Here is a 26736-nt window from a genome sequence, read left to right as displayed (position 1 = left end):
CTCGGCTCAGTGGTTGGCACAGTAGTTCCTTCCTTGTCCACGGCCTTTCCGCTTTCGGAATGCGCTAAACAACCTTTCAGCCAACCAGAAGGCCTAAAGCTCAGACGATTCGCCCGCTGTTGCAGAAAAGTGATAACAAGCGGTCGTCTCGATATATATATATATATATATTATTCACTTTGCTCGTCCGTCCTTCCACAGTCTTACACTCAAGCAGTCTGTGAGAAGTGCACTTATCTCATGCAGGCACCACTCGACGCTGCTCTGCTCTGCTGCAGCCCCAGGACCTCGAGACTGACTGACTGACTGACTGATCCTCCGGTGACACGCTGTCATCTATTCACCATCCCATCCTCCATCCAACAAAACCCCAAGTCTCTATTCACAAGCCACCTATGCCCATTCTACTTCCCTAATCGTCAACTCGCAATGCCCATGTCATTTCATAATACCTTGAACATGCCTTGACGTCACTTAGTCGAGTTTGAGCTGGTTTATTTGCATATCCTGACTAACCACTATACTACTACTACTACTACTGTGGACCTTACCTTACCTACCAGGGACCGGACCGGACCCACTTTTCTGTCGCTGCCAAGGCCCATCACCTGTACCTGTACTCCTAACGAAACAGAAGCCTGTGACCATCACACGACGACAAAGTTACAGCCAACCTATGTGCACGACCTTCCGCCTGATTGAGATCTTGGAACAGTACACATACATGCATACATGCATACATGGAAGTACCTACTTTGTCTGTCCTGCGCAAGCTACCAGACCAACTCGATGCCTCGCGAATTGATGCGCCGTGTGTTTACTTAGACACGCCACCTAATTCGTCATCGTTGGACCAGGGCAGGGGATCAGCAGTTTAAAGATATTAACTTTCACCATACATACATAGTGATATCTACCACTCACTGATAACTACAAACCATGTCTCCGTGTTCAAATCTCAGACCTCGCTTCGACAGCGAGAGAGAGAGAAACACACTGCGTATCACTATTGTTTATTGATAGTTCGGTTCCTGCTACTTTGTTACAAGATAAAAAGCCACTCATGGGCGCTGTACATGCCATGCCCTCAATGGCTTGAGCCAGACAATCGCATGCACCATAACTCCGCCTATCATTCCCCAAAAAACACCTCTCGTTATAGTCCCCTCAGTGATCCCTGTACCCTAAAAAAGAAGCGCCTCGCTAACGAGCATTGACCTACTTGGTTCCTCTCCGATATCTTGATAACGGCAAACCACAATTACCTGCGACGAATGACTGCCTCCAATAATTACTCCCGCCTGCAATGCTCCAAGAGGGGTGGATAAACAAAAGAAGAAAAGAACCACATCCCTCATATCTCATACATGGCGGCACAGCCACCTCATATCTCTACAGCTCCGCATACATATTCCCACAACAGTCATGTCACCCACCTCTAAACCATAATCATGAAATGCCAAGCGGACTCACACTCACGCCACCACTGTTCGACCTCAATCGGTCCTCATGCAGGCTCTCTTTTGTAGGTCGGCGACTGAGCGGTCTCGATATCGGCTGGCTGCTGTACGGTGCTGCCGTGATCACGGTACCTGGCGTTGCTGCTGGTGGCGGCGTTGGTGAGTCCCTCCGGAAAAGAGGATGGATGTGCATCTGGCTCATCGTAGGGCTCTCAAGCTGCGCTATTGCTGGAGGTGGCTTCGGAGACATGACCACATCTTCATGTGAGCTGCCGGCCGGGCTCGGAAATGGACCGTCCAGTGGCTTTGCTGGTGAGGCTGGTCGACTTCCTGGTATCGGTTCAAGAGCTGTGCCTCGAGAGGGGCCAGAAATCGAATTGGGCGACGTCGCAGACGGCATCAACGCGTCTCTGTAATGTTGCTCCACTGCAGACGTGTCCCACGTATCGAATCCATCCGATTGATGTGGTCTCTCACCGGCTGATTTCTCGGACGTGAAGCTCGAGCTTCCGACAGGAGTTGACGGCTTGCTCACAAGTCGACTTCTTGACGTGACTGGTCGTACGACTTGCTGAATAGACGAACGTAATGAGTCAAATGACTGTGAAGATTTGCGAGATGCTGAAGCTGAGACTGGCCGAGCGTCACGAGCGAATGGCCGAGCCATCTCTTGAAGTGACGTTGCCGGATTCGGCTTCCGGGTCCGGGTGCTTGAGATGACGGAATCCCGAGGACCTGCGTTGAGTGTCATGTTGGTTGGTCCCGTCATTCTCCATCTGCCCCAGGAGACGGAAATGTACATGACGCCCTGGCTGAACGTCGCAAAGCCCCAAACAATGTATTTTATGTAGCTTGGACTGAGCCACCACGCCGGAAGATGATCAATGACTTTGGCAAGGTTGATGTCTACCAAGACATAGCTTGCTACAGTCGATCCAACTGACAGAATCGACATGATGATGCAGCCTGGGACGAGATACGTCTTGCGATTCGCAGAAGCCCATGTCCACTCCTTACCCAAGAGCGAGATTGCAGCAAACAAAATGATTGCACCGAGACTAAGCAGGTCAAAGACAGCTGCTGTCGCTGTTACCGCCAAGAAGCGATATGATGTTTCTGCCAAAGCTACGGTATCGACCAAGGTCAAAGCCGCAGTGGTCGCAGCAAAGATCCACGCCAAAGCTGCTATAATACGCAAAGCCGTTCGGCTTATGCGATCCGCATCTAATGGTGCCTCCATGTTTTCTACCTGTAGATGATGCAAAGAAGCGAATGAAGATAAATAAGTCTGGTATAGGCCTGGACCGTGGTGTTGTCGGTCCAATCGGTGGTCGAAAATACTCGTTACCCGTTCTACTAATGGCCGAATGATGAAAAAGCCATAGCAAGCAAAGGTCTGATATGTCAAAAAAAAGAAAGTGAACGTCGTCTGTGGTGCGGTTTTACGACTGCGAAGTAGACCAGGCTAAGCACGCGAGGTAGCTAGGGATGAAGGCGGGTCCACGCGTCGAAAGAATGAAAACAAGATGTTATTTTGCGATGGGATCTTTTGAATGAAGTATTTGGCAGAGGAATGGCGCTGACCTGTGTTTGCGTTTCACAGTCTCGGATGTAGCTGAAGACCAGTTTGCAGAAGTGGTTGTTTCCAGTAGTCCAGGATGCTTGTAACGTGACAAGGCTCGGAATAGATTGTAGAAAAAAGGGAAACCGTTCGGTTGGACGGTGGTGGGTATAGTACAAATATAACGGAGTAAGCAGCGTCAGAGTGTGACACGCAGCACGGTGAAATCGGATCGGAGGATTTAAGGCATTTGGGGGTGGGGATGCGGGAGAGAAGTGATGTTATGGTCGCGATCGCAAATCTAAGGAAACGCGTCAAAGCGTGGTGTTTATTCTACCAGGATGAACCCAACGGCAAGCCATGCCGCCATAGTGTGCGGCGTGGCACTGGTGGTGTTGTGGTCTGCCGCTGCGACTTGGCCTGCATGCCGGTCCACACTTCACACAGGGCTGAAGCCTACCACTTGAGGTTTGCGCAATTGCCCCTAGTCAGATGGCTTGCTAATCTTATGTCTGGATCGTGTCATGCCCCTTTGTAGTTTTCTATCTTCGCGCTGGAACCTTCATGTCAAAGTCAAATTCCCACCAGGTTTCGACTTTGGAGGGGCCAGAGTTGGGCTCTGGCGCGGCTTTACCAGCAGCTTGTTCATAAGTTACTGCTTCGGCTCAAGGTGTAACAGACGGGAGTAATTGCCGAAGGGGACGCGAGGCAAGGTTCGGAGTGTCCAAAGGGAGCCTGTTTCCGTGCCCTCAGAGACACAATTCCGAACTTTGCAGTCCCAAGACATTCCAGCGACGTGCAAGCATGTATGATCGGGGCGCACATAGCAACAGGTTCGTGTCAGATCCCCGTGGTCGCCAGCGTTCTCGTCTGCGGCCTAGGTGGCTAGCTAGCATCTTTCACTATTCCGACCCCAAGAAATGTAATCTCCGCACGAACGCGTCGCGCAATGCTGGTTTGTGCCATGGAACTAGCAGGGCTGTCAGCTCTCAATCGCTAAAGTCGATATATTCATTCTCGTATGTCTCTCCATCTAGTCTTCTTACTCCTTCCTCGACAGCGTATCAGCATAGTGAGGTTGAATCGTAGCACAGAGGGCGGCTGTAACACGAATAACTTTGTACGTATCACGAGGCTACGACTTGACAGCGAAGCCAGCCTGTCGGGAGTGAGTCAGTAACAGCATGGTGCGTTCATGACGAGCCCTTGATGACAGGCTCAGATTCCAGATCTGGCTAGATCCGTGCTCGCTGCAGTACGGGCCGCGATGATCAAGAGACGAAGCGACGATCTGCCTTATGGCCGTGTGGCCCTTTGTCAATCTCTTGACGCTGGTGAAGGAACAGAAAGGGCCGCCTTGTGGTCTCCATTTGCTATTAACGTTCCTGGCAGCAGGATTCGATTCCGCCTTTGAATACAAGCTGAGCACTGGCTACAGCATGGTAGAGGAATGTTGTGGCTTCGTCACATAGCCTTTGCTCAAACGACTTGACTTTGAGTATGTTATCCTCACTGGGTCTCAAAACACACAGAAGCGTTGCAGGTGGGTCATTATTCGAAACAGCAACGACGATAAATTCGACTGAAGGATAGCGGTGCGGATCGAGCCTATACAAAGGCGCCAGAGCTGTTCATGAGTCGCGGCAGGCCGTTGCTCGGTGATGCAAGAATAGATGGCTGCGTTATTATCGTATATAGAGTTTCGTTGCGTGATGTGCGCATCAGCCCGTGGCAGCTGGCGGCTGGGCGAACGCCGGGTGAACCTTGATGTGCAGTTGGCACCTCAGGCAGTAATACCTCAGGCAGTAATACCTCAGGCAGTAATACCTCAGGCAGCAACACCTCGTCATTTCTAGTGTGTTGTGGTGGGGGAGCTGCGGGCACTTTTGGCAGGTACGTGTGGCATGGCGAAGGTGGCGGCAGTGGCAGTGCCCAGTAAATTAGTGGCAGTGATGGTCCTCTCAGTCTATCATCTGGTATCCATGCATCACTTTCACCTCCACCTCTTCGTTGGCCACTCACTCTAAACACATATCCACATCACAGAACACTGCAGTCAAAACATTCTTTTGGCCTCGTTGCTACCACGCTGTCAGCCGTCGACCTTGAACACCATCTGGTCCTAGGCCCCAGCATAGTTGCGTAGTCAACCTGCCCGCTATCCCTTCGTCTTCCCCACTTGTTCCGAACACACCTTCAACCACTACCTCCACAAAAAATTCGCAAACATGAAGCTCACTTTCAAGGTATGCCTCCTGCTTATCACTGTATACTCTACAAGACTCGATAAATCTGACTCGACGATAGGATCTAAAACAACAAAAGTTCGTTATCGAGGCCGAGCCCTCTGAAACGGTTAGCTATCTTCTGCGTCGCGACGCGACAGTCTACATTCTCGCTGACGAACTACATAGATCTCAGCCGTCAAGGCTAGGATCTCGGCTGAGAAAGGATGGGAGCCCTCACTGCAAAAGCTCATATACTCGGGCAAGATCTTACAGGATGACAAAACCGTTGAATCGTACAACATCGAAGAGAAGGGTTTCATCGTCTGCATGGTGTCCAAGGTATGTAAAATCTCAGCGACTGGTCTGATAGTATTCTCACATCCTACAGCCCAAGGTAGCTGCTGGCGCCGCGTCCGCTAGCAAAGCTGTTCCCTCAACTCCTGCCCCGGCAACTATCCGAACACCTGCTGCACCCGCCCCAGCTGCGTCATCGACGACGTCCAATGCTCCAGCCACGCCATCGCCTGCTCCAGCTGCCCCGCAGACTTCTGAGCAAAATTTCAATGACCCATCTGCTTTGACTATGGGGAATCAAAGAGATGCGGCTATTGCAAACATGGAGAGCATGGGTTTCGAGCGTGCAGATATCGACAGGGCCATGCGAGCAGCGTTTTTCAATCCCGATAGAGCTGTCGAGTACCTCCTAACAGGTATCCCCGAGAGTGCTTTGAGGGAGGAACAGGCCCGAGCAGCTCCTACACAACCCACCGCTGGAGCTGCAGCACCGCCGGCAGCAGCAAACACTGGCGCTGCCACTTCGGCCGGCAGTGACGAGCCTGTCAACCTATTCGAAGCTGCAGCTCAAGCTGGTCAAGGAGGCCGTGGGGCTGGGGCCAGAGGTGCTGCTGCAGGTGGTCAAGCTGGTGCCGCCGCTGCTGCGCTTGCCGGCTCTGCAGGTACTCCTGGTAGTCTCGATTTCTTACGCAACAACCCACAGTTCCAGCAGCTACGTCAAGTTGTTCAACAGCAACCGCAAATGCTTGAGCCAATCCTACAGCAAGTTGGTTCTGGCAATCCCGAACTGGCCCGCCTGATCGGCCAGCACCCCGACCAGTTCCTCCAGCTTCTCGCTGAAGATGGGGACGAAGATGCTGCACTTCCGCCAGGTGCTCAAGCAATCAGTGTGACCGAGGAAGAACGCGAGGCCATCGAACGCGTAAGTCATATGTAAACTTTTTGTGTAACGATGTCTAACCGACGACTAGCTTTGCCGACTTGGCTTTGAACGTGATCTCGTCATCCAGGCTTACTTTGCGTGCGACAAGAACGAGGAGCTTGCGGCGAACTTTCTCTTCGATCAACCTGACGATCAAGATGACCAGTAATTTCCACCTGCCAATATCCCTCTAAAGTATACTCTCGACGCCATCAGCACATAACTTGTTCTACGCAATGGCGTCTCAGCATCCTCTCAAATATCAATGACAGCTTTTTGACGTGTTTACCATACTGCGAAGGCGTTCTTTGCTATTCTGCGAACAAGAGCGAGCGGTGTCGTTACGTGGCTCCCTAACCATCTTACGCCTTCCTCAGCGTAACAAGAGGACCTAGGAATATGTGATATGTGAAGCCAAATGAAAGACGTATTGCGCGTGGATAGCTTCGTATCACATAACTTCGGGTGAGATGGTGAATTACAAAAGAAGAAAATATAATATCTTATATTACACCCAGTGTCTACCTTGCCCTTGTATGTCGATCCCATTGTCCGAATAGCGATAACTTGGAGTCACACACACCAAACACAGCAGCCAATCCACTACGTAATGTTCTAATTTTAGCGATCCCTAGGGGGGAAAGGTTCCAGCCCTGGCAGGGATCTTGCGTTGACGAGCCTCAGCACACTTCCACTTGATAATGCGCTGTATTTTGTATACTAGCTGCTATGGTATCATACCGCAAGCACAAGAAGATTCCGTAAAGGAATCAGACGCTCGTGCAGCACACAACCCTAACCAAAACACCCCTCCCCTTGATCTGGCCAACACTGACACGTCCCACCACAAATTCATTCCGTCTTCCCATAAAACATTAAATTAAACTAATTTTCCTCCCACTCACGTCCAGATCCGCCGACCACATACTCCTCCCCGTATTCGAGTTTGCATGAAACACCATCTTGTACCCACTCTGGCCCTGCACATTCCACACACTCGCGCCTCCTGGCGCCGTCAGTCCATACATGCCCGTTATCAGCAGCGGCGCATCACTCTTCGCATACGGACCAGCCACCCCGCTCTCCGAGATGGCATAGCTGACATCATACATAGGACTCGTGTAGCAATTACTACTAAAGAACAACGCGTGCCGACCATCGTCAAGACGGATAATACTAGGCGCCTCGACAAGCGGACCGTCCGCGACATCACGGTCCAGAATCTTGATCGCGGGGCCGACAAAGGTGACGCCGTCTTCGGCGACGGGCTGTAGCATTATGGGCGTGGACCGCGCGCCGTCGCCGTTGCCGCAGTTGCCGCCGGATCCGATGGCGTTGCCGTCGATTTTGTAGGCGATGTAGCGTGAGCCGTCGGGTTCGCGGAGCCCCGAGGCGTCGATGGCGCCGCCTTGGGAGAGCGTGGTGTCGCCGCAGATGAGGGCGGTTGGGGCGGGGGTGTAGGGCCCCGTGATTTGGTAGGAGGTTGCGTGGCCGATGCAGTGGAGGCGAGGGGTGTTGAGGGCGGAGTAGTAGAGGACATACATGCCGTCGTCCTGGGAGAGGGTGAGGGAGAGATTCAGGAGGATAGGGGGGGGGCGGAGAGCGAGATACTTACACGTTTTATGACGTCTGGCGCCCAGACCATGGGGTTGCCAGATGCGTCTGTAGTGACCCAGTCACCGAGTCTTGGGAGGGCGTCTTTTATTTGTCCGTTTTCGGTGATGAGAGTCCAGGTTCGGAAATCTCGAGACGATGCCACTTGCACGTTGCGGTCTCCTGAGCTGGTACTGAAGGAATACCATGTGTCTCTGATCTTGATGATAGACGGGTCTGGGAAGTCTGCCGAAAGGATTGGGCCTGTTGGAGCTGCATTTTCTCTCCTTTGGACGGGTGAAGATATTACTAATGAAACAAGACAGGCAAAGAATGCGATTATGCGAAATGAAGACATCGGAACGGTCCGATAGGCTTAATAGAACGAAAGAATAGCAGTTGGAGCAGATTATGAAGTAATGAACGACAGCCGGATTTGCGGGGGGCTGGGTAAAGAGAGACGTGAGCGATCAGAACGATTGACATACACGACGAGGGCCAGCTCACACTTTTATGTGCCCGTGGAAGGGGAGAATACATCCGTGGTACTCATCACCGCAGGTACGTAAGTCTACCCACATATCGCCGAGAGCCTGCATCCACAATGGTCCGCCGATACCAATATCTTCGGGCGCGTACAGTAGTGACACCCGAGAGAAACCATAGTGGTTTTCAGGCAATGATGAATGGCGAATAGCCACCTCGCAAGTAAGACATGTCTTCTCGTGCGAAGTCGGGTATGTGGATAGCAGGCATCTTGTGGCGAAGCGCGGAGTAGTCGATTGAGCGGAAAGCTGATCCTTGGGAGCGATATCCAAGCAAGAAATGCCATGGCATCACTTTTGCTTCCTCTGCCAATTTGTGAACATATCAAGGCTATGATAGAGCCATCTTCATTTTACAATGGCAAGCCCTATGTGTTAGCACCTATGATGCGAGACAACACGTTATCGCCCGTGTATCTAAGTCGCTTGATCCGGTAATCAGTTGGGATAAAGATATCTTAGAGTGCCGTGTGGCGCGTACACGCAGCTTCAAAGGGGCGCATCGGAAAGTTTCTTGATACACCACATCATTTCGGAGAAAGCGTCACCATGAGCTCTCCTTGATGATCGAGACCAAGAGTCGTATTAGCTGTTCAAAGTAAATATTGAGAGGCTGGCATTGTATAGCAGTATAAGGACCTGAAATCTCGCATGAACGAGCTTGGTATCACTATGGTAGCGTTGACTCGTTTTGAAGGACGATCTGAGGGTCATGCCCACTTTTTATTCTATGGTTCCCACGCGGTATCTGAGTCTTTTGATAACGTTTAGGGGAGTGTTCTCAGCGAAAATAAAGAAAACCATGGCGATATGTGGATGAACGGAGGTTGGAGGAGTGGTTCGCGGTTGTGTGCCGGAAGAGACAGAGAGTGGGGCAGTCTTTATGCCTCAGGCATAAATATGTCTTAGTAATAACCTTAATCCTCGACCGCAACAACACACTCCGCGTGCGATGCAGCATCCAAGCTCCAGCTCCAGCTCCAGCGCCCGCATACCTACGATACAGTACACTCACTCTTCCCTATACATCTCTCCACGTCCCCACGTACAACTATACCAAAGACAGAAAGACGTTCACGACTACCCGCCCTAATCTGCATACAATGTTGTCTCGCTAGGTCCCGCATCGATCATGGTCGACCTTCCATACCTCTCGACATCAACCGCCAAGAATATCTGGCTGTACAGTTGGAGCGTGCTCCAGCATGGACGCTACCCTGAATGAAGACCTGTCATCTCGCAGGCTGAGCAACCGCTCAGGTCCTGTTCCAATGGCTGTGGACGAAGCCGAAATGCTTGCCATCCCATTGACAGATCAGAACGAGTTCTCCACAGCCGGAAATCCCAACAAGCCTGGCCTTGACACGGTGGACCAAGAAGGCCTTACACTGGAGGGCGAGAAGCCTCATCTACCACAGGATGGCGTTGCTTTACCAACAAGGCCTGGTCTTCGGCGTGAGAAGTCTGCTCCTCCTCCGGCGGCGCCGCAATCTTTACCTCCACCTGCCCCGCCTGCGTCCTCTACAGACATGTCACAATCTACAGACTCGCTGTCTGTGATGCAACTCCGACGGCTTGTGGGCGACATGCCGACCGTTGAGCCGACACCGTACGCATTCGAATACAAAGATGCTTCCACGTTTGCCGCAGAATTGGAAGAATGGTTTTCGTATAATGTAGAGGAGCATGCTATGATACTCAAATGTCAAGCGGAATTCGCGAAACAGTGGGAAGCATTCTTGGGCGAAGAACATCGACCTGCTGTTGATATCGATCAAGGCTCTTCGAACTGGTTGAACACGTGGAAAACACACCGGGTTCGGTTCGTGCTGAAGGCTAAGGATGGCCTACGTACCGACGATCATATTGTGCGGCTCAGTTCACTGGAAGTCTTGACAAACATCGCCCTTGGATGTTGGTATGAGACAGCGGGTTTGTCAGCTTCCCCGGACATACCAGAAGAAGGTACAGACCAGGACCAGGTTGATGGAAAAGGCGATCCCGGCTCCAGCTTTGTTAAGTCCGCCCTTCAGATACAATTAATCAAGTCGAACGTCCGAACTATCATCGACTGTGGTTGCATTCCTCTTATTTACGATGCCATGCGATCCTCGTGTCAACTAGCAAGGTATGGCAGCTTAGTCATTCAATTCGGTTTTGGCTAATTTCCTTCCAGTTGTAGAGATGTGACAGCTTCTGAACCTTCTCGAGATCGGCAAGAATCCGATCGACGTGAACTATGGTGTTGTCTCACATTGATGTACATTATTCTCGACTTTGCGAGGATTGAAGCGACCAAGCAGCATGAAACTAGCACTCGATCGCGTATTCGAGACCTAGAACCTGACTTACTGGTGTGTCTTATGGAGTATATTTCGCGCATTCGTTGGGACGACACCGTTCCTTTGCCGTTGCCGAAAATGCTCCTGATCACCTGGAAAGCCATCCTGGTCTGTTTTGGAGGGCTGTCCGAGGTTGATAAGGCCAAAAGCTCCTTTCAAGATCCCTCGGTAGACCAAGAAGATCAACATGGACGTCCTCTTATCACTGCATCACCACTGGACTACCACCTCTTCCGTCAGGAAATCAGCTCCAAGTATCCTGCATACAACCCTCCACCACCGCTCTTTCCACTTGAACCGGAAAACAACTCCATACTTCCACCACTGAAGAACCATCCTAGCAAGGCAGCTGGATCGAACGTTTTCGGGTCTGCAGTGAATGTGAACGCAAATGGGACATCAATTCTCCATCAGCCAGTACATATTGCAACTCCTGCGCCGTCGCCCCCGCCCTCTCCAGCCGGGCCTGGTGGCAAGGGCGGAAAAAAGCAGAACTATCAGACTAATCAGCTTTTCCCTTTCTTATATCCACCTTTGGATGAGAGTAGCAATAATCTCGGTGGGAAGGGTACTACGGACTTACAGGATCTTCTTGTTGGCCGACGCTGGGATGGATCTGATATCCCTGCATCAATCTTAGAGGCCGCCCAGCTTTTCTCGACAAGGATGCGTGCTTCGAGATCAATGAAGCAATTGTGGCAAGTCAGAGTGCAGTTCATGAAATATGAACGCGGTTGGCTCAGTCCTGGCGACGACTTTGACGGCGACGTCGTTCCATTGGACTTGTCCAAAGAGCAAACCAAGCCCGTGAAACCCAAGGCGACCGTTAGGAGAACGCGCGCAAACTGTGGAAGTCCTGAAGAGCGATTGGAGGCTGTAGAGAACTTTTACAGAGATGCATTACCGCAACTACAATCGCTCATCATTGTTTTGATTAGGGTCATATTGAACCATGTTACGACGCTCGTCACCCAAGCCAATGGTGCCAACGGGTTGCAAAGTGGGTTCCAGTTCCAGGAAAATCAGAACGGGAGTGCAATTCCCAAACCTGAGATGAATGGCGCCCTCAACGGCACATCAAGCGATTCAGCATCTGTAGACGAGATTGATGCTCTCCGGTCGCAGGAGATCCTGGACAAAGCACTCACTGGGACTCTTGTCTTGCTACTGAAATGGTTCAAGGTATCTCGTAAGTTACTCCTCTTCATTGATGCAAGCCTTCAGGATTGACCCAAGACCGTTAGATATTCTCAAGTACGAGTACCTTACTCAATTGCTTGTCGATTCTAGTTATATACCCCTTGTCCTCAAATTATTACAGCTCCAAGAAATCGAGAGGGTGGTCAACTATAATTCTGACCGCGACGAACTCAAGTGAGACCTCCGAACCTGTCTGTAGCTCAGTCCTAATCCTTCTCAGTTTCTTCACATTCTGCTACTCCCGCTCCCGTCATGCCGAAGACGAAGCACCTCCTGGTCCAATCGAGCCCACAGAAATCGACGACTCTTCAGAAGACGACGCAGCACCACCTCCTATCAAGCGCCAACGCGACCCCGACGCTTCCGTCATCAACGATTCTCCCGAGCCTATGATCGCGAAACAGCCCATGGCTCTGCCCGAAGTCGACGAACTCGGCTTCCCCACCTCCGAACTCCCCTCGGAGCCCATCACGACCTTCTCGTGGCGCGCCTTCTACACTTCCATCAACTACCTGCGTATCATGCAGAAGATCTGCAAATCAAAAGCGCATCGCAATCTCATGCTTGTCAGCTACAAGTCCAGCCAGGTGCTGCGCAAGTGTCTGCGCGTGCCGCAGCCTGCACTGCGGCTGTACACGCTTAAGCTGTTCAAGAATCAGGTACCCTACTGTGGCCGTAAATGGCGCCAATCAAACATGCGCGTCATTACTGCCGTGTATCTACACTGTCGTCCGGAGCTGCGCGACGAGTGGCTGAGCGGGGGGGACGTGGACGCTGAAGTCGATGAGAGTGTGCCGTTGGAGCAAGCACTTCGAGCACTGACGCATTGGTGGAATCTGAGACACTACCCAGAGGCGATGGGCGCAAACGAAGGGGTGTTGGAGGAAGAGCGAGATTTCTTCAAGAGGGAGCTCGAGAAGATGCAGTTTGGAGATGGGCTTGGCAATGGTGAAGGGGGTGAGGGACAGGTAGGCAGTGATGGGCAGTGGGAGGGACAGTTGGAGGGATGGTGACTGTGCGAGAGACCACGGTCCGTATAGCAGTCTCGTTGTTGATACCTCTATTCATTCAAGTCACATGATACGTACATCCACTGTTACTGTTACTGTTACTGTTTCGGAAGGACCAAAAGAGCAGTAATTAGCAGTCGCTGCGCCCGGTACCTGGCTCAGGGGCTACTTAGTCCCATTGGCTTTGTTTCGCTGCACCAGAACTGGACGACGCCCCAGGGATCAAGGCATGATACAATAACATACATACCCTGGTCCTACCCTACCCTACCCTACCCTACCTACACTACCAAGGATCCCCGCCAGCGCCACCTTCCAATTACATCTGGTGTAATGTTCCTTCCTTCCTTCCTTCCTTGCTGCCTTCCTTCCAGGCATTTAATTATTAATTACGACTTTTTCGTTCCCCGTTCCGCTTCGGCCGCTATTTCCCCGATGGCGCTGCCCGCACACCCCCGCGCGCGCGCGCCTTGCGAAACGGGGTAAATGCATTTTTTTTGCAGAGTGCATTTCAAGATACCAGGGTTTGGCTTATTCAATTATCCATCGTTACAATAGTGTTGTTTCCGAGGTTGGGATGGGATACCCCTTGAGTCGCGAGCCTTGCATGCAGTCTGCCTATATGCAGCGGCATGAGCCGTTGTGTTTCTGTTGGGACCTTCCTTTTTTTTTCTTTTTTTTTGGTCCTTTTTGCGCTTTGTGCTTTGCTGGGGCTAATTAATCACTACCAACACTCTACTAATATGGATTTGGAGAGCGTAATAAACTCGCTCGCTCGGTCGAGGGGGTCATCCATGGCACCAGCGCAGCCCGATTCGGAATGGGGGATTCATAATGACTTCTCAGGCCAGTCAGTATAGGGAGCAGTAATATATATATATATATATCATCATCATCATCATCATCATCATCATCATCATCATCATCAGGGCGTGCCGAACGTTTCGTACCCCTGCCTACGAGTAGCATTTCGATCGCCGAGATGATTGATGGACGCGGACGAAACGTTCCTTTTGCCTTACTTGGGCGGACGTGTGGTTTCTTCGAGGGATAGATGGGTGTTATTGGCCCCTGTATTGAATCATCCCACGTATGGAGTAGTAATACTGGGGTGGTCGTCTGGTTGTCGGTCGGTAGTAGTACGTACTCCTCACGCGCAAGCTTTCTCCGCTGCGGCAAGAATCTGGGTGAAACTGATATTCTCCATCTGACACGCCGATTTCTTTAAGTAAAAATCCTATTGGAGACTTGGGGATTCAGATTCCACTTACCGAGCCAAAAACGGAACTTTTGCTCAGCTTCGCCATCGTGACGCGCGGACTGCCAATCCCAAATGCAACCCGGGCAAGGTATCGCGGATCGTCTCGTTCTGGGCAAGCCTCGAGGACTTTCAGAAACGCTGGGCCGTCCCACGACGCACCGGGTGGAGTAAACTGCTCGACAGCTTTGTGGGTTTCACACCATGTACCTGTCGGGGATAACATAAGTCAGCCATAGTCCGGGCTATATAAGTCTACATTCAATATGATGAACTGACAGTGACCACACTCCTGAGCGTTCCCGGGCAGAGAGTCGCCGAAGTGTTCGGCAAGCTTCCTTGAGAAACAGGCCTTGTCTGAGATCAACCTCACGACTTGATCCATACGCTTGAGCTCCTGCACTTCACGCATCTCCATGTCCTTGTAGAGTGCATCGATGATTTCCTGGCTCGCATTCGTATTTGGGGGCCATTCACTGGGTTGGCTGACGCGAAATACATTCACCACACCACCGGCCGTCAGCTGTATGAAATTTTCATCGTTCCAGGCGTTGAGTTTTGATATAAGCTCGGCTCGTGGCATTCCAGTTTTCGGGTATGCAGATTCCATGTCCACATTGTGATTTGAGATTGCCTTCTTCGTAATCTTGCGTAGGGCAGTGGCCGCTGGCGACTTGTCCCAGTCTGTATTCTTCAGTTGCTTATAGCTGTATTTGGTGTATTTTGGCGTAGTAGCTCGCAGAAGATCGAAGCGAAGTTCTAACTGAGCATAAATGTTTCCAAGCGCATTTGCCTGAACAGTAGTCAGAATCTATATGTGATGTATTGGACTCTGACATCAATAGTCCGATGCGCAATAGTCCCAACTGCGCAAAATGGCAGCATACCTTGATGTCGAATTCCCTCCCTTGCTGATAGAGATTGGCCTCGATATGATTTTCAGGTGGCGCGGAAGGTTTCAATGATAAGACCTCACGTAAAAGTCGGGCCACGCTGCTTTTGCTTGGGAGATCCCCTCGCGCAAATGACTCCCGCAGATGCAGATCATCGGCACACAAGAACAACAGACAATGACTCACCTTTCCGTCCCTGCCTGCTCTGCCAATTTCTTGGCTGTAAGACTCCAAGCTGGACGGTGCTGCGTAGTGGATCACATTGCGAATGTCGGCCTTGTCGATCCCCATACCAAACGCGATGGTAGCAACGACGACCATATCTTTTGAAGCCATAAAGGCCTCTTGACAAGTAGTCTTCTCGTCTGGTCTCAGCCCCGCATGGAAGTGTCTGGTCTTGAACTTGTGCGAGCGCAATTGGTCTGCCAGCTCTTCTGCTTGTTTCTGTAGAGTTACATAAATGATGGTCGACCCTGGGTGAGCCTTCAAGAAAGCTCGAAGTTGAGGGTAAGATTCTTTCTTGGTCATGTACGACTGTGCGTATAGGTGTAAGTTAGACCTATAGGTAGATGTACGAAAGAGACCGGCTTCAGGAATATCGAAAGCTCGGCGGACATCATCGGCAACAGCCGGTGTGGCAGTTGCAGTCAAGCAGACTACCCTCTCGGCGTGAATTTCTCGATAGAATCTTGCTATCTTCAAGTAATCGGGGCGAAAAGAGTGGCCTATACGTAGTGAGTATGCTTGAAAGGATCTCAACATCTTCAAAACTTTACCCCATTCGGATATGCAGTGAGCTTCGTCGACTGCAAGCAGTCGTACGCCACCCCGGACGTTCGCCATACTAGCCACAAAACCCTCATTGTTCAATCTCTCGGGAGCACAGTAAAGTATGTCCAGAGTCCCGTTGCGCATAGAATCAACAGTTGCTAAGTATTCCTCTCGAGACTTAGTGGAATCCAGAACAGCGGCACTGATACCTCTACGGCGAAGTGCATCAACTTGATCTTTCATGAGGGCGATGAGTGGAGAGACCACCAGGGTTATGCCTTGCTCGGCAGGACCTTGTCGCTCCCCCTTCTTTGTGTCTAGAATCTTGAAGCAGAGGGCTGGAATCTGATAACAAAGTGATTTACCCCCGCCTGGTCACGAATTAGAGCTTCCTTCTAGTAATCACCAGGCATGTTCACCTGTAGGGAAGATGATAACGCAGCTATCGCCTTCAAGTAATCTCGTGATTGCTCTCTCTTGCTGAAGCCTGAACGCCTCCATGCCAAAGCGTTGTCTCAGAACATCCCTAGCAACAGTACGAGCGAGTGATTCTGTGGACGTGTCATCGAAGTCCTTGCAAGATCTCTTAGATTCTATGGGACTCTCCGGCTCGAACTTGCGTTTCGCGCCCGAGTAATCTATATTGAGTAGGTCCGCTTCGTCTCCCGACGACATACCGAATTCGTCATCAGACATGTCTACGACGGCTAGATATTGCTGATGCTCCCGAGCAATACAAAAGCAGCGCTATTAGAGCCGGATTCAAAGCTTAATGATATTCAAGTGTCGAATGAATGTTCTGTATCTTGATATACAAATGAAGTATGTGCAGTCAATGTGAAGTAGCTATTATAACAACACGTCAAAGTTGAATCACCTGGGCAGGGAGCTACTATGACCGCGCTAGTACACGCAGTCACATGATGAGGATTTTCATCAATTAATAACAAGTGATTGATTGACGGCCCGAAACTGCATAGAGTCTACATAAAAAGCTCTCTCATGACTCCTCATAGTATGCCAGTAATCTAGTAGTAAATTACAAAGTCCAAGTATACAGCTCGTTCACGGTATACGTAAGAAAAGGCTGTTTTAAATAGGCAATAGACGTGCAACAATTGATTTTGATCAGCTGTAGAAGGTGAATCGCTTAGGAATAAGAACAGCGTTACGTAGAGCGAGGTTAGTCACAACGATCCACTCTGATTTGCAAGCCCGAGAAGTCTGACAGTTTGTATGCATAGTCAGACTGGTCGAGCGAATCATTATTGGCACCCATCAAGAGCATGCACGGCTAGGAGATCATGTGCTACTCTGATCCTGATCGTAAGGTACTGCGTTCAATTATCACATAGACTAAGAGCACCAGCCGAACATGCATACAGGTTGTCAGGAGGGCGTTGAATTGTATTCGGGTTGTACGAGGTGCGATGAACCTTCGGCCCGGCTTGAAGAGGAAATATAGTACAGTGTAAGCGAACTATTCTCGGGAATGACTCAGCTGGACAGGTCGGGAAGCTGTTGAAGGTGTGTGCTAGAGAAGACACCGTCGCTCTCTGCTTCTGAGACGCCGCAGAAACAGCCGTAGAGATTACAAGCCACGAGCAGGCCTTTAAAAAAATCAAAACTAAGGGAGACCGCCCATCCATGATGGCTTCGAGCACTCGAGCGTCCTCCTACACCTGCTCTCTCAGATGCCAATCATTGCCCTTCTTTTGTAGGTCATCAGACTCATTGCATATGAGAAAGAGATTATGCGCGACTATAGTACATCAAATCGCAGAAGATAAAAGGAAAAGGCCGGATCGGTATAGTTAATAACATATGACTCTGCTCATGATGAAACATAGACATTAAAGTATGATAGGACAGTGTCGCGTATCCAGCGTAGGCGCCTGAAAAATTGGCTGTAAAAGTGGTTGAGTCGTTGGTCGCATGACATGTGCGAAATCGTTCTATACGGCGTCGCCGAGTCAAAGAAAAAAGGTGGAGGGACAGAAAGGGTAAAGACTAGGACGAACGCGTTGTGTAGGTGGTTGTATAACACCATTTCGCTCTTTTCGTGCATTGCATTAGACCTCGACGTCTTCCCATGATCGAATGGTATCGTTTTTAAATGTCGTCATAAATGCGTGACTTGTCGTCAGACCGCTTTTAAATTGATAAATCGACAGAATGCCGCCCATGTTAAGTGTGCTTTTCGTGTATATTACGCAAGAAGATGCTCCTCCTCACATCCCGACTGTCTCCTTGAATGAACGTGATGTAGGTGTTTGCTGTGATGATTGGGATTGTGGTCGTGGTGGCGGGGGTGGGGGTAGTGAGGGCGCTGATGAGGCTTGTTGCTGTTGTTGTTGCTGTTGCGGTTGCTGTTGTGAGGTGTGGTGTAGTGGGTAGAGTGTCTCTATTTGTGCCTGCGGTGTTGAAAATTCCTCCGCTCCCTCCATGCGTATATCACGACGTTCTGTGATAGAACCTTGTTCTTCGGGTGGCGCTGATTGATGATAGGGTGCGCGCCCAGTGTCTGGACGGCTTGAGTGCGATTGCCGTGGCGATGCGAGTGGCTGCATACCATGCTCACTATGCCTCTCTGACAATTCTGATCTCGTCGGTCGTGTACGACGCCTCTTGCCTGAAGACGTCTCTTCAACTTCCATTGGTGGTTGTGGTGGGGTGCTGGCCCTCTCAAAAGGATTAGCGGACGAGGCTCCCGCAACAGGAGTGGTTCCGCCATCACTGCCGGTCACAGATGGTCTCGCAGGCTTCTTCTTGTTAGGGGGTGGATACACCTCTCCACGTAGCATCGCATCGTGGGCTCTCTGTTGGGCTTCTGCCTTGGTTGGACGACCTCTCTTCTTCTTGTGGGCTGGTTCCCCCATCGACGAGGCAGCATAGGGTGAACCATACGGATCATTAGAATAGGCGATCGGAGGACGAGGCTGCAGGGGTCGCGCACTGGATGGAGCTAGGTCTGGATGTATCGGTCTTTTCCTGGGAAGATCTTGAACAGGATTCAAGAGAGGCGTTGGTTGAGGCTGCAGAGGTAAAGCGCGATGATCTGCCCCGATGAATTCGCTAAAGGCTGTTTGACATGAGCGCAGAGACCGTCCTAGAGTTTGAGTCAGAATGAAAGTGTGCAAACGGTGGCCGTCTGACGTTGCTATCGCCCTTCGACGCGTCTATGAATCAGGCGCGCGTAGACGGTCAATAGTGGGCGTATTACTTACCAGGAGGCAGGGCGATCTCGGTCCATCTTGGCTGTATGTGATTGTCCCTGATGATGGCGAACAAAGCTGGCGATGACAAAGATCCTTTGAGGATTTCGGCGAACAGATATGTCTGCAATTAACATAATAGGAGTGGTTAGCTATAATAAACAGGGACAGTAGGTAGGAGGCTGCGAGAAGAAGTTTGGTGGGGGTTACCTTTTCATGTTCCGCCCAAGGCGCCTCTCGAGAATGGTCCATAATGTCAAGTCGTTCCCTGGCGTCGTGACACAGGCGAACAGAGCAAATAGCAGACAACGCCTGGGACGCGAAAACAGCGACCATGTAATCCGCAGTTCAATTGGCACTGCGCAGACCTACACACACATACACACACACAAAAGGACGTTTGGGTGTGCAGACAGGTGCGCCGGGGAGGGTACAGAGACGCGCTCAAAGGGAAACGAGTACCGGAAGTCTACAACAGCAAAATGAAGGTGGTGACGAAGGGCAGAATAGACGAGAGAAGTCGAACATGAAGGGGCTTCAACGAGAGTAAAAGAGAAAGGGCTTAGACGCGACGAAAGTCATGTCCATGCAGTCGAAGCAGAGCAGAAGAATTATAGGCGGTGGTCCACCAGGCGGTACGAACAAGACCGTCGTCACCACAGCACATCAAGAGAAGGAGAAGACGCAGAAACGGATGGAGGACGACGAAGAGAAGATCACAGCACGATGCGCTGCGCTCCTCCTCCCACACTACGTCCAGTCTGCTCGAAGAAATTGCATGGGGTATGCACGTCTAGGGGAGCAGGGAATTGAGGGCAATGCACGGCCGAATGTCTTGCAGCAAGTAGTGCATTTGGGCTTACGACCTCCTGTTCCCAGTGTTCCCTCTGGCCTTAATTAGCATCTCTTTCGACGTTTACGGTTTGTGGTCTTCGAACAAAGGCCACGAGGAAAGAAGCGCCACATCCTTTGACGATCATGATGATCTGGCCGTTTCGTCTGCAAACGAAGCGACTGGACGAATGGCAAAACACTCACTACTCCAACCCAGACGACCGTCTACGCGCCGATTGGCGTTGAGAGGGCGGACGTTGTGCTGCGAGGCGCTCGCCCCTGCGGCGCTTGGTCAATCACTAAAAAGACCTGCTATTGGATTCCTAGGCGAGGAGCCGCGCGCGGATACTGGGCGAGAGAATAGGTAGTAGAATGGTATCGCGGGATTGATGATTAGAGGTTAGACACTCATAATCTCTCCTACCACCCACCCATGCAGCCTCTTCGTTTCTCGGTACCAGCTGTTAGGCATGTTTCCTTTTTGGAGCCTGATGCGCCGGACTGGATGCTGATGGACTAACCTGCTCATCTTCACGGCCAATCGGGACACACGCGGCTGTTTGTTTCATCATGGGCAATCAATTTGTTCGACTCCGACCCCCCCCCCCTCAACTCATCGAAAAAGGGCGGAATACTCGAAGATTATTGATTGAGACCTGGACTCTGCATGGATGCCTGCGCGACTTGGGGTTCGGCTTGGATTTGTCCTCTCGACATGTGAGGGAGAGAGAGCGAGCGTGGACATCAACGTGTTGTTGCAAATAGGCTAGGTGCAGTTACAGGTGCCGCCGCTGAGGAGTGGTATGGAATCATGGATGCTGTCAAACGACTTCCTTGTCTCAGATCGCTCTTCGCTTCGCCTTCAACCTTATCGGACATTGCGCGATAGAACACAACCTTGGGAGCCCTGGGCGATATAGGCTGAGCAGGTTGCAGGTAAGTAACTTGCTCTACTGCTCTGTGCAGCTGTCCTCCTGCTAGAGCCTGCATATCCAAGGTCATCAGAGCTCTTTGACACGATCCTGACAGGCTGTCACTGGACGTCTCGGTCGTTCAAAAGGCGCTTCGGCTGATCAGTATGCAGACTCGATTCTTCCTGGGAACGGAGGTACCAACGAAATAGTAATTCCTCCAAGCTTCCATACCAGAACCCCTGTCGCTGTCACTTGGACACTGTCACTGCCCCTCTTTATGTCCCCTGGATCCCTTGAATCCTTCTAGTCCGCCAGGTGTCATCTAGAAGGTGTGAGAGATTGAGTAGTAGTCAAGAATGCATTCTCTTCGCATTATATACTTTCAGACACTAATGCATTCAGACATGTTTCTGATCGCCGTCAACACTCACTGCCAAATCATATAGCGAACTCCTGCAGGGCCAACGCATCATTCCAACTGCCAACACAACTCCTTCTTCCGAGGATGCTCTAGATCAAAGCTTTGGTGCGGTCGGCTCGTCCCGCATTTCCTTCGGTCGTACATTGTAAAATGCTCCTGTTCCATCATACAGTAATACTATTTTCACCGCGCGCTGGATTTCTCGGTGCTTGGATCCCTAACGAAGCATGCATATCCTTGCAAGATGATGGAGCCGGCGTCCAAATGCGCATATTAATTGCGCTCAGCATGACCGCCACTCCGCACAAATTCGTTCAACACCTCCAAAGAAAAAAATTTGATCCTGTGCTAGATATACATTAGTCGGCAGTGGCCGTGGGCTTGCTTACTCCATTGGCGAGTGCATTTCTTCTCATATGTAAATTTGTCTCAACGATACATTGGCTACGAGAACGAATCGGCAGGCCCCATTGGGAGAGAAAACTCAAGCCTCTGAACCCGACAGGCTTTCCTGCATATTAGATGACCCAGCAGCCGATGCGCATGATTATACAACCGCAGGACTCGCTCCTACTCGCCCGTCCATGGTTGGTAAGATAGACCTGCCGTCCTCACCGGTTCAGTTTGAGGAATGTCATCAACATGACGATGTCTATCTGTCTTCCTACATTCGATGGCAAAGTGGGTCACAAGATCATGATCAAACTGTGCTGTGCTTTTACTTGCATGCCAGAAAGAGATGGCCTCGCGAATGTATTACTCATTCGAGAAAGTCCCTTTCTACTGAGCTGTTTCAACTTGGCTGCTGTCAACCACGCAGTACGCCGCGAACGAAGCCACCGCGTGTACGTCGTTACACCTGATGGGTATCACAAGTAGATTTACCAAGACTCGCATAGCCACATCCCATTCCATCAAGCCCAGAGCTACCAAAAGGTGTCGGTCAAATCGTACAGGTCGGCGAGTGCAGGCTCCAGATGTGAGATTCAAAGCTTCGAACTCCCTATTTGCAGGGCGCCCATTCGAAACAGTCCACGGCCCATACTCATGATACGTAGTCTTGATCAAGGTCAATTGCAGCCACAGCATGCGAATGTTCGCTTTTCATTTGCTGTGACCACTATTTAGCTAGGAAGCGGCCAATCACCAGATGCTCTCACGGTTGTATCATAGCAACTGCTTTTATACCTACTCTATCGATGTTCGCACCGTCGAAGTCATCAATCCACACATGTCTTGTGGATCTAAGATTCCCTATTGAAGTTCTCACAGTTTGGCGTCGAATTGAGATGTTGTTGTGGCCCCAGGCTGCTCTGCCAGCCGGAGCCAGAGGTAGCTCTAGCGTATCTTTGCCGAGAGAGCGTCGGAACTTGGACTGAAGTCAGCGTGAGAGCCTGGTTTTGCGTTCCAACCGGCGCTCCTTATTGTTGACTTCAACAAACGACTCGATAAGCCGCATACGCCGCAGCTGAAGACTTACGAGACGTCAAGACAGTCAGCTGCGTGACATCTAAAGAACACCTCTCGGTGCGCCGCTCTTCACTACGATCGGCTAGCACCTTCTCCGCCTGGATGTCGACGCACGCTTCAATTCCCACACCGAGTCCCACCCACACGTCTTCACTCCTTTGTATCTTTCGCCTTCTTGACGATACGCGCGCAAATTCTTGTTCGTGAAAATAGGGGCCGGCCCACTTCTTTCAGAGGCTGCCCGTTTTGCCGGTCGAAGGCTACACTCGCATGCACAGACAGGCAATTGGACTTACATGACAATAGAGCCGTGAACGAGACAAGGAGGTGGATTAACTGCTGGGAGCCTGTCGCCTGGAGAAGGTCATGGTGGAGTTATAACCAGTCCTCTGTCTTGCCTGAAGGGATCGCTTAGCGTCCTTTGATTCACGGTCGCGATCACGTCTGCCAGCTCCCTGTCCCGCTCCCTCACCCAACCACACGATATGTCGGAAGATGACGGTGATCGCCAGTCAGCGCAACTAGAACCCGAGCTGCGCGAGATGAAGATTGAAGAAGAAGGTTCTCCTAGTCCTCTACGCACAGATGGCCATCTTCAGTCCCCTGCCGGCCGACAACGGTCCTCTACTCCTAACAGCGACGTCGCTCCGACTGCTCTCAAATTCGCATCAGCCTCGCTGTCACCACACAAGATGGAGAAAGAGTTGCAGTCCCCGGCCACTCCGGCGGAACAGGAGGAAACCATAGGTGGCGAAATTACACTCAAGTTGGAGCCAGGCAAGATTCCAAGACTGGCACGAACAGCGTCGCAAAAGATTGTTCCCCGACCACCGCCGCTGTATAACGATCTTCCGGATAAGACACAAGAAGCCGTTTCTAAATTTCTGGTCCTCTCAGATTGCACTTACACCCCCAAGTACTTGGGCGAAACAGAGCACGCTTTGGAGTGCGACTGTCCAGAGGAGTGGGGTACGTCAGCTGCAAAGCACTGCAAAACCTTTCTGACCATGCCATTTCAATTGGACTAACCTTGCGAGCAGATTCGGCAACGCAAATGAACTTTGCTTGTGGCGAAGATTCCGACTGCATCAATCGGGCCACCAAAATGGAGTGTCTTGGGGAGTGCGGCTGTGGCACGGACTGCCAGAATCAGCGGTTTCAGCGCAAGCAGTATGCCAACGTGTCTGTAATTCAGACTGAAAAGAAAGGTTACGGTCTTCGCGCCAATACCGACCTACGTGAGGGTGATTTCATTTTTGAATACATTGGAGAAGTTATCAACGAAGGCAATTTTCGTCGACGAATGCGCCAATATGATGAAGAAGGCATCAAGCACTTCTACTTCATGTCACTCAGCAGGGGCGAGTTTGTGGATGCAACAAAGAGAGGAAACTTGGGCAGATTTTGCAATCATTCTTGCAATCCGAATTGCTACGTCGACAAATGGGTGATTGGAGATAAGCTACGCATGGGCATATTCGCCGAACGCAAGATCAGAGCAGGCGAAGAATTGGTCTTCAATTATAATGTAGACCGATATGGTGCGGACCCTCAGCCGTGCTACTGTGGTGAACCCAACTGCTCTGGTTTCATAGGAGGCAAGACTCAGACCGACGATGCGCCCAAGCTTTCCAATATCACAATTGAAGCGCTGGGTATCCTCGATGGCGAGGATTGGGACGAGGCCACTTCGAAACGACCCAGGAAGAAGAAACTTGGCGAAGCGGATGAGGAATATGTCAACAATGTACAACCGAAATTATTGGAAGAAAGCGGTGTCACCAAAGTCATGGCCTCGCTCAGACAGTGCAAGGAGAAATGGATCGCTGTTAAGCTTCTGGGTCGTTTGCAACGAGTCGAGGATGAGCGAATTCTGAGCCGGGTCGTCAAGATGCACGGGTACCAAATTATGAAGGCAACCCTTATACAGTGGATGGAAGATTCAAATGTCATCTTGCAGGTTCTGGACGTTCTGGACTCCTTACCGCGCATCACTAGGAACAAGATTCAAGATGCCAAAATTGAGGAGACCGTTGAGAAGCTTGCCACCAACGAGGATGAGAGGGTCAAGACTAGGGCGCTGGCATTACTCGATATTTGGAGCAAACTAGAAGTTGCTTACAGGATCCCGCGAGTGAAGAGAGATCCGAACGCGGCACCAGTCAAGGTGGAAAGACTCGACCGCAGGACTAATGGTAGGGGTAGGTCGCGCTCCAGGTCACGCTCGCCGGAGCCGCCCAAAGGACCGAAAGGACCATCTGTACCTGTTGGTGTTCCATCTGGGCCTAAATCTTCACTGCCACAGAGAAACTTTGCTGCTCCAACAGGTCCAAGGGCTTCCACTTTCAGGCGACCTCCTCCACCCACACTACCTCTCCCGCCTGGTTGGCTTTCGGCTATAGACCCGCGCGGTGGCCGTACGTACTATTATACCCAAGGCGGAGGCGAAACACAATGGACGAGACCGACGACCGCAGCAACACAGCCGCAAGCACCACCCCCACCTATATCTCAGGAGAGATTACACCAGCAAAAGCTCCAGGACATCATCGATGGCATCACTGCAAACTCCACACCGAAAGATAAACCTTTGTCTACGTCTGCCACACCGTCCAACGCCACACCGAGAAAAGACGGAAAAGAGAAATGGAGGAGTTTACCTGAAGAAAAGCAGATGAAAATATATAAAAATACTGTGAGTCTAGGGAACAAGACTATGAAACTAAAGCTCAAGCCGTATTTAGCTGCATCCACATATCAAGCATTATATCGACAAATACAAGCAGAAACTTCCCCGCGATGATCTGAAGCGTTACGGTAAAGAGGTGAGCTTTCTCGACTGTAACCTCCAAATTTGCCTCTTAACACTTCGTGACTACAGATCAGCGAATCTATGACGAAATCTGACTTCAAGCACAAACGAGTGTCCGACCCTCACCATTTGGATGATACCCAAGTCAAGCTAGTGCGCAAACACATTGCACAGTTCTTCGAGAAGGCTGCTACAAAACATGCGCGGCGAGAAGAGGAGCGATCCAAACGAAAAGCGCCAAAACAGAATGATGAAACGAAATCCAATTCAACGAAACCTCATGACATCCCTGCAGCGCCCTCGCCTTTCGCAGCATTAGACCATGACGGCAAAGATGTCGAGCTCGACGACATCAACGATACCCCGTCTGGGTCTGTAAGATCTGGATCACCAGGCCTCAAGAGGAAGAGACCTGCCGACAACACTCCAGAAGAAATCACCGCTCACAATGATATCATATCGCCAAAACGATCGAAAGTTGACACGCCATCACCGCCTCCTCCACCACCTACTGAGGATTCGACGCCGACTGAAAATGGTGCTGATGTCATTGAAACTGTAGCATACCACCCTGGCCACATCAGCGACCCTATGGCCAGCTCGAGCGATCTTGCGAACTGCATGAAAGCTTCTCCATTAGACACCTTGATGCAAAGTCCTACGCAGCTTGCAACGCCACCAACTACGACGAATGGATCTGAGCACGACAGCTGCGAGCAAAACAGACATCTGCCCGTTGTAAGCGGTCAATGACAATTATACTTTACATAATCTTTGTTCATCATCCATATTCGCGCACAATTTGGCGTTCCTGCTCCCTGCATCTACATCGGCGTTAGGGTTCGTACGCATGGCTTCACGAGCCATATTCTCTGTTGACTGTGCGCATTTTATGAAGTCTCTATTTCGCCGTTCATGGCAGGGACAATATGGACAAGGTGAAATCTCTATCATTATTGGGCTATGCATATAATTCTTTCTGTGTAACAAGTA

The 26736-nt window shown here is 50.8% G+C and overlaps 7 protein-coding genes across 7 annotated transcripts; 3 read left to right on the top strand and 4 right to left on the bottom strand.

Annotated features, from left to right (window-relative positions):
• Nucleotides 1–1127: 1127 nt before the first annotated feature.
• On the bottom strand, nucleotides 1128–2992 carry EJ05DRAFT_142904 (uncharacterized protein). Its single transcript, XM_033739251.1, has one exon. It carries the CDS (start codon nucleotides 2698–2700, stop codon nucleotides 1450–1452), a length of 1251 nt encoding a protein of 416 aa, XP_033596932.1. The 5' UTR covers nucleotides 2701–2992; the 3' UTR covers nucleotides 1128–1449.
• Nucleotides 2993–4978: 1986 nt separating this feature from the next.
• On the top strand, nucleotides 4979–7044 carry EJ05DRAFT_533191 (UV excision repair protein Rad23). Its single transcript, XM_033749114.1, has 5 exons — nucleotides 4979–5267; nucleotides 5329–5376; nucleotides 5436–5588; nucleotides 5638–6465; nucleotides 6515–7044. The coding sequence occupies exons 1-5, from the start codon at nucleotides 5250–5252 to the stop codon at nucleotides 6632–6634; spliced, it is 1167 nt and encodes a 388-aa protein (XP_033596931.1). The 5' UTR covers nucleotides 4979–5249; the 3' UTR covers nucleotides 6635–7044.
• Nucleotides 7045–7167: 123 nt separating this feature from the next.
• Nucleotides 7168–8603, bottom strand: EJ05DRAFT_142857 (Arabinanase/levansucrase/invertase). The gene is made up of 3 exons (XM_033739250.1): nucleotides 8566–8603; nucleotides 8081–8504; nucleotides 7168–8018 (listed from the first exon to the last, which is right to left on the bottom strand). The coding sequence occupies exons 2-3, from the start codon at nucleotides 8414–8416 to the stop codon at nucleotides 7341–7343; spliced, it is 1014 nt and encodes a 337-aa protein (XP_033596930.1). The 5' UTR covers nucleotides 8417–8504; nucleotides 8566–8603; the 3' UTR covers nucleotides 7168–7340.
• Nucleotides 8604–9895: 1292 nt separating this feature from the next.
• On the top strand, nucleotides 9896–13158 carry EJ05DRAFT_443375 (uncharacterized protein; the record flags this gene model as incomplete). Its single annotated transcript, XM_033742080.1, has 4 exons — nucleotides 9896–10731; nucleotides 10780–12134; nucleotides 12190–12319; nucleotides 12366–13158. 4 exons carry the CDS (start codon nucleotides 9896–9898, stop codon nucleotides 13156–13158), a joined length of 3114 nt encoding a protein of 1037 aa, XP_033596929.1.
• A 1253-nt stretch (nucleotides 13159–14411) lies between these two features.
• EJ05DRAFT_443225 (ATP-dependent DNA helicase) lies at nucleotides 14412–16752 on the bottom strand (the record flags this gene model as incomplete). The annotated part of the gene is made up of 5 exons (XM_033742074.1): nucleotides 14412–14623; nucleotides 14693–15206; nucleotides 15301–16031; nucleotides 16083–16448; nucleotides 16497–16752. The coding sequence occupies 5 exons, from the start codon at nucleotides 16750–16752 to the stop codon at nucleotides 14412–14414; spliced, it is 2079 nt and encodes a 692-aa protein (XP_033596928.1).
• Nucleotides 16753–18308: 1556 nt separating this feature from the next.
• Nucleotides 18309–19544, bottom strand: EJ05DRAFT_504015 (uncharacterized protein; the record flags this gene model as incomplete). The annotated part of the gene is made up of 3 exons (XM_033747504.1): nucleotides 18309–19186; nucleotides 19305–19416; nucleotides 19503–19544. The coding sequence occupies 3 exons, from the start codon at nucleotides 19542–19544 to the stop codon at nucleotides 18309–18311; spliced, it is 1032 nt and encodes a 343-aa protein (XP_033596927.1).
• Nucleotides 19545–22983: 3439 nt separating this feature from the next.
• Nucleotides 22984–26721, top strand: EJ05DRAFT_142624 (uncharacterized protein). Its single transcript, XM_033739248.1, has 4 exons — nucleotides 22984–23900; nucleotides 23972–25626; nucleotides 25676–25756; nucleotides 25813–26721. Exons 1-4 carry the CDS (start codon nucleotides 23417–23419, stop codon nucleotides 26494–26496), a joined length of 2904 nt encoding a protein of 967 aa, XP_033596926.1. The 5' UTR covers nucleotides 22984–23416; the 3' UTR covers nucleotides 26497–26721.
• Nucleotides 26722–26736: the final 15 nt, after the last annotated feature.

The sequence above is a fragment of the Pseudovirgaria hyperparasitica genome, assembly GCF_010093815.1.
Source record: "Pseudovirgaria hyperparasitica strain CBS 121739 unplaced genomic scaffold EJ05scaffold_16, whole genome shotgun sequence".
In the NCBI taxonomy this organism is placed as follows: Eukaryota; Fungi; Ascomycota; class Dothideomycetes; order Acrospermales; family Acrospermaceae; genus Pseudovirgaria; species Pseudovirgaria hyperparasitica.
The sequence above is the reverse complement of the archived record's forward strand: the minus strand, read 5'-3'. Positions and strand labels throughout refer to the sequence as shown.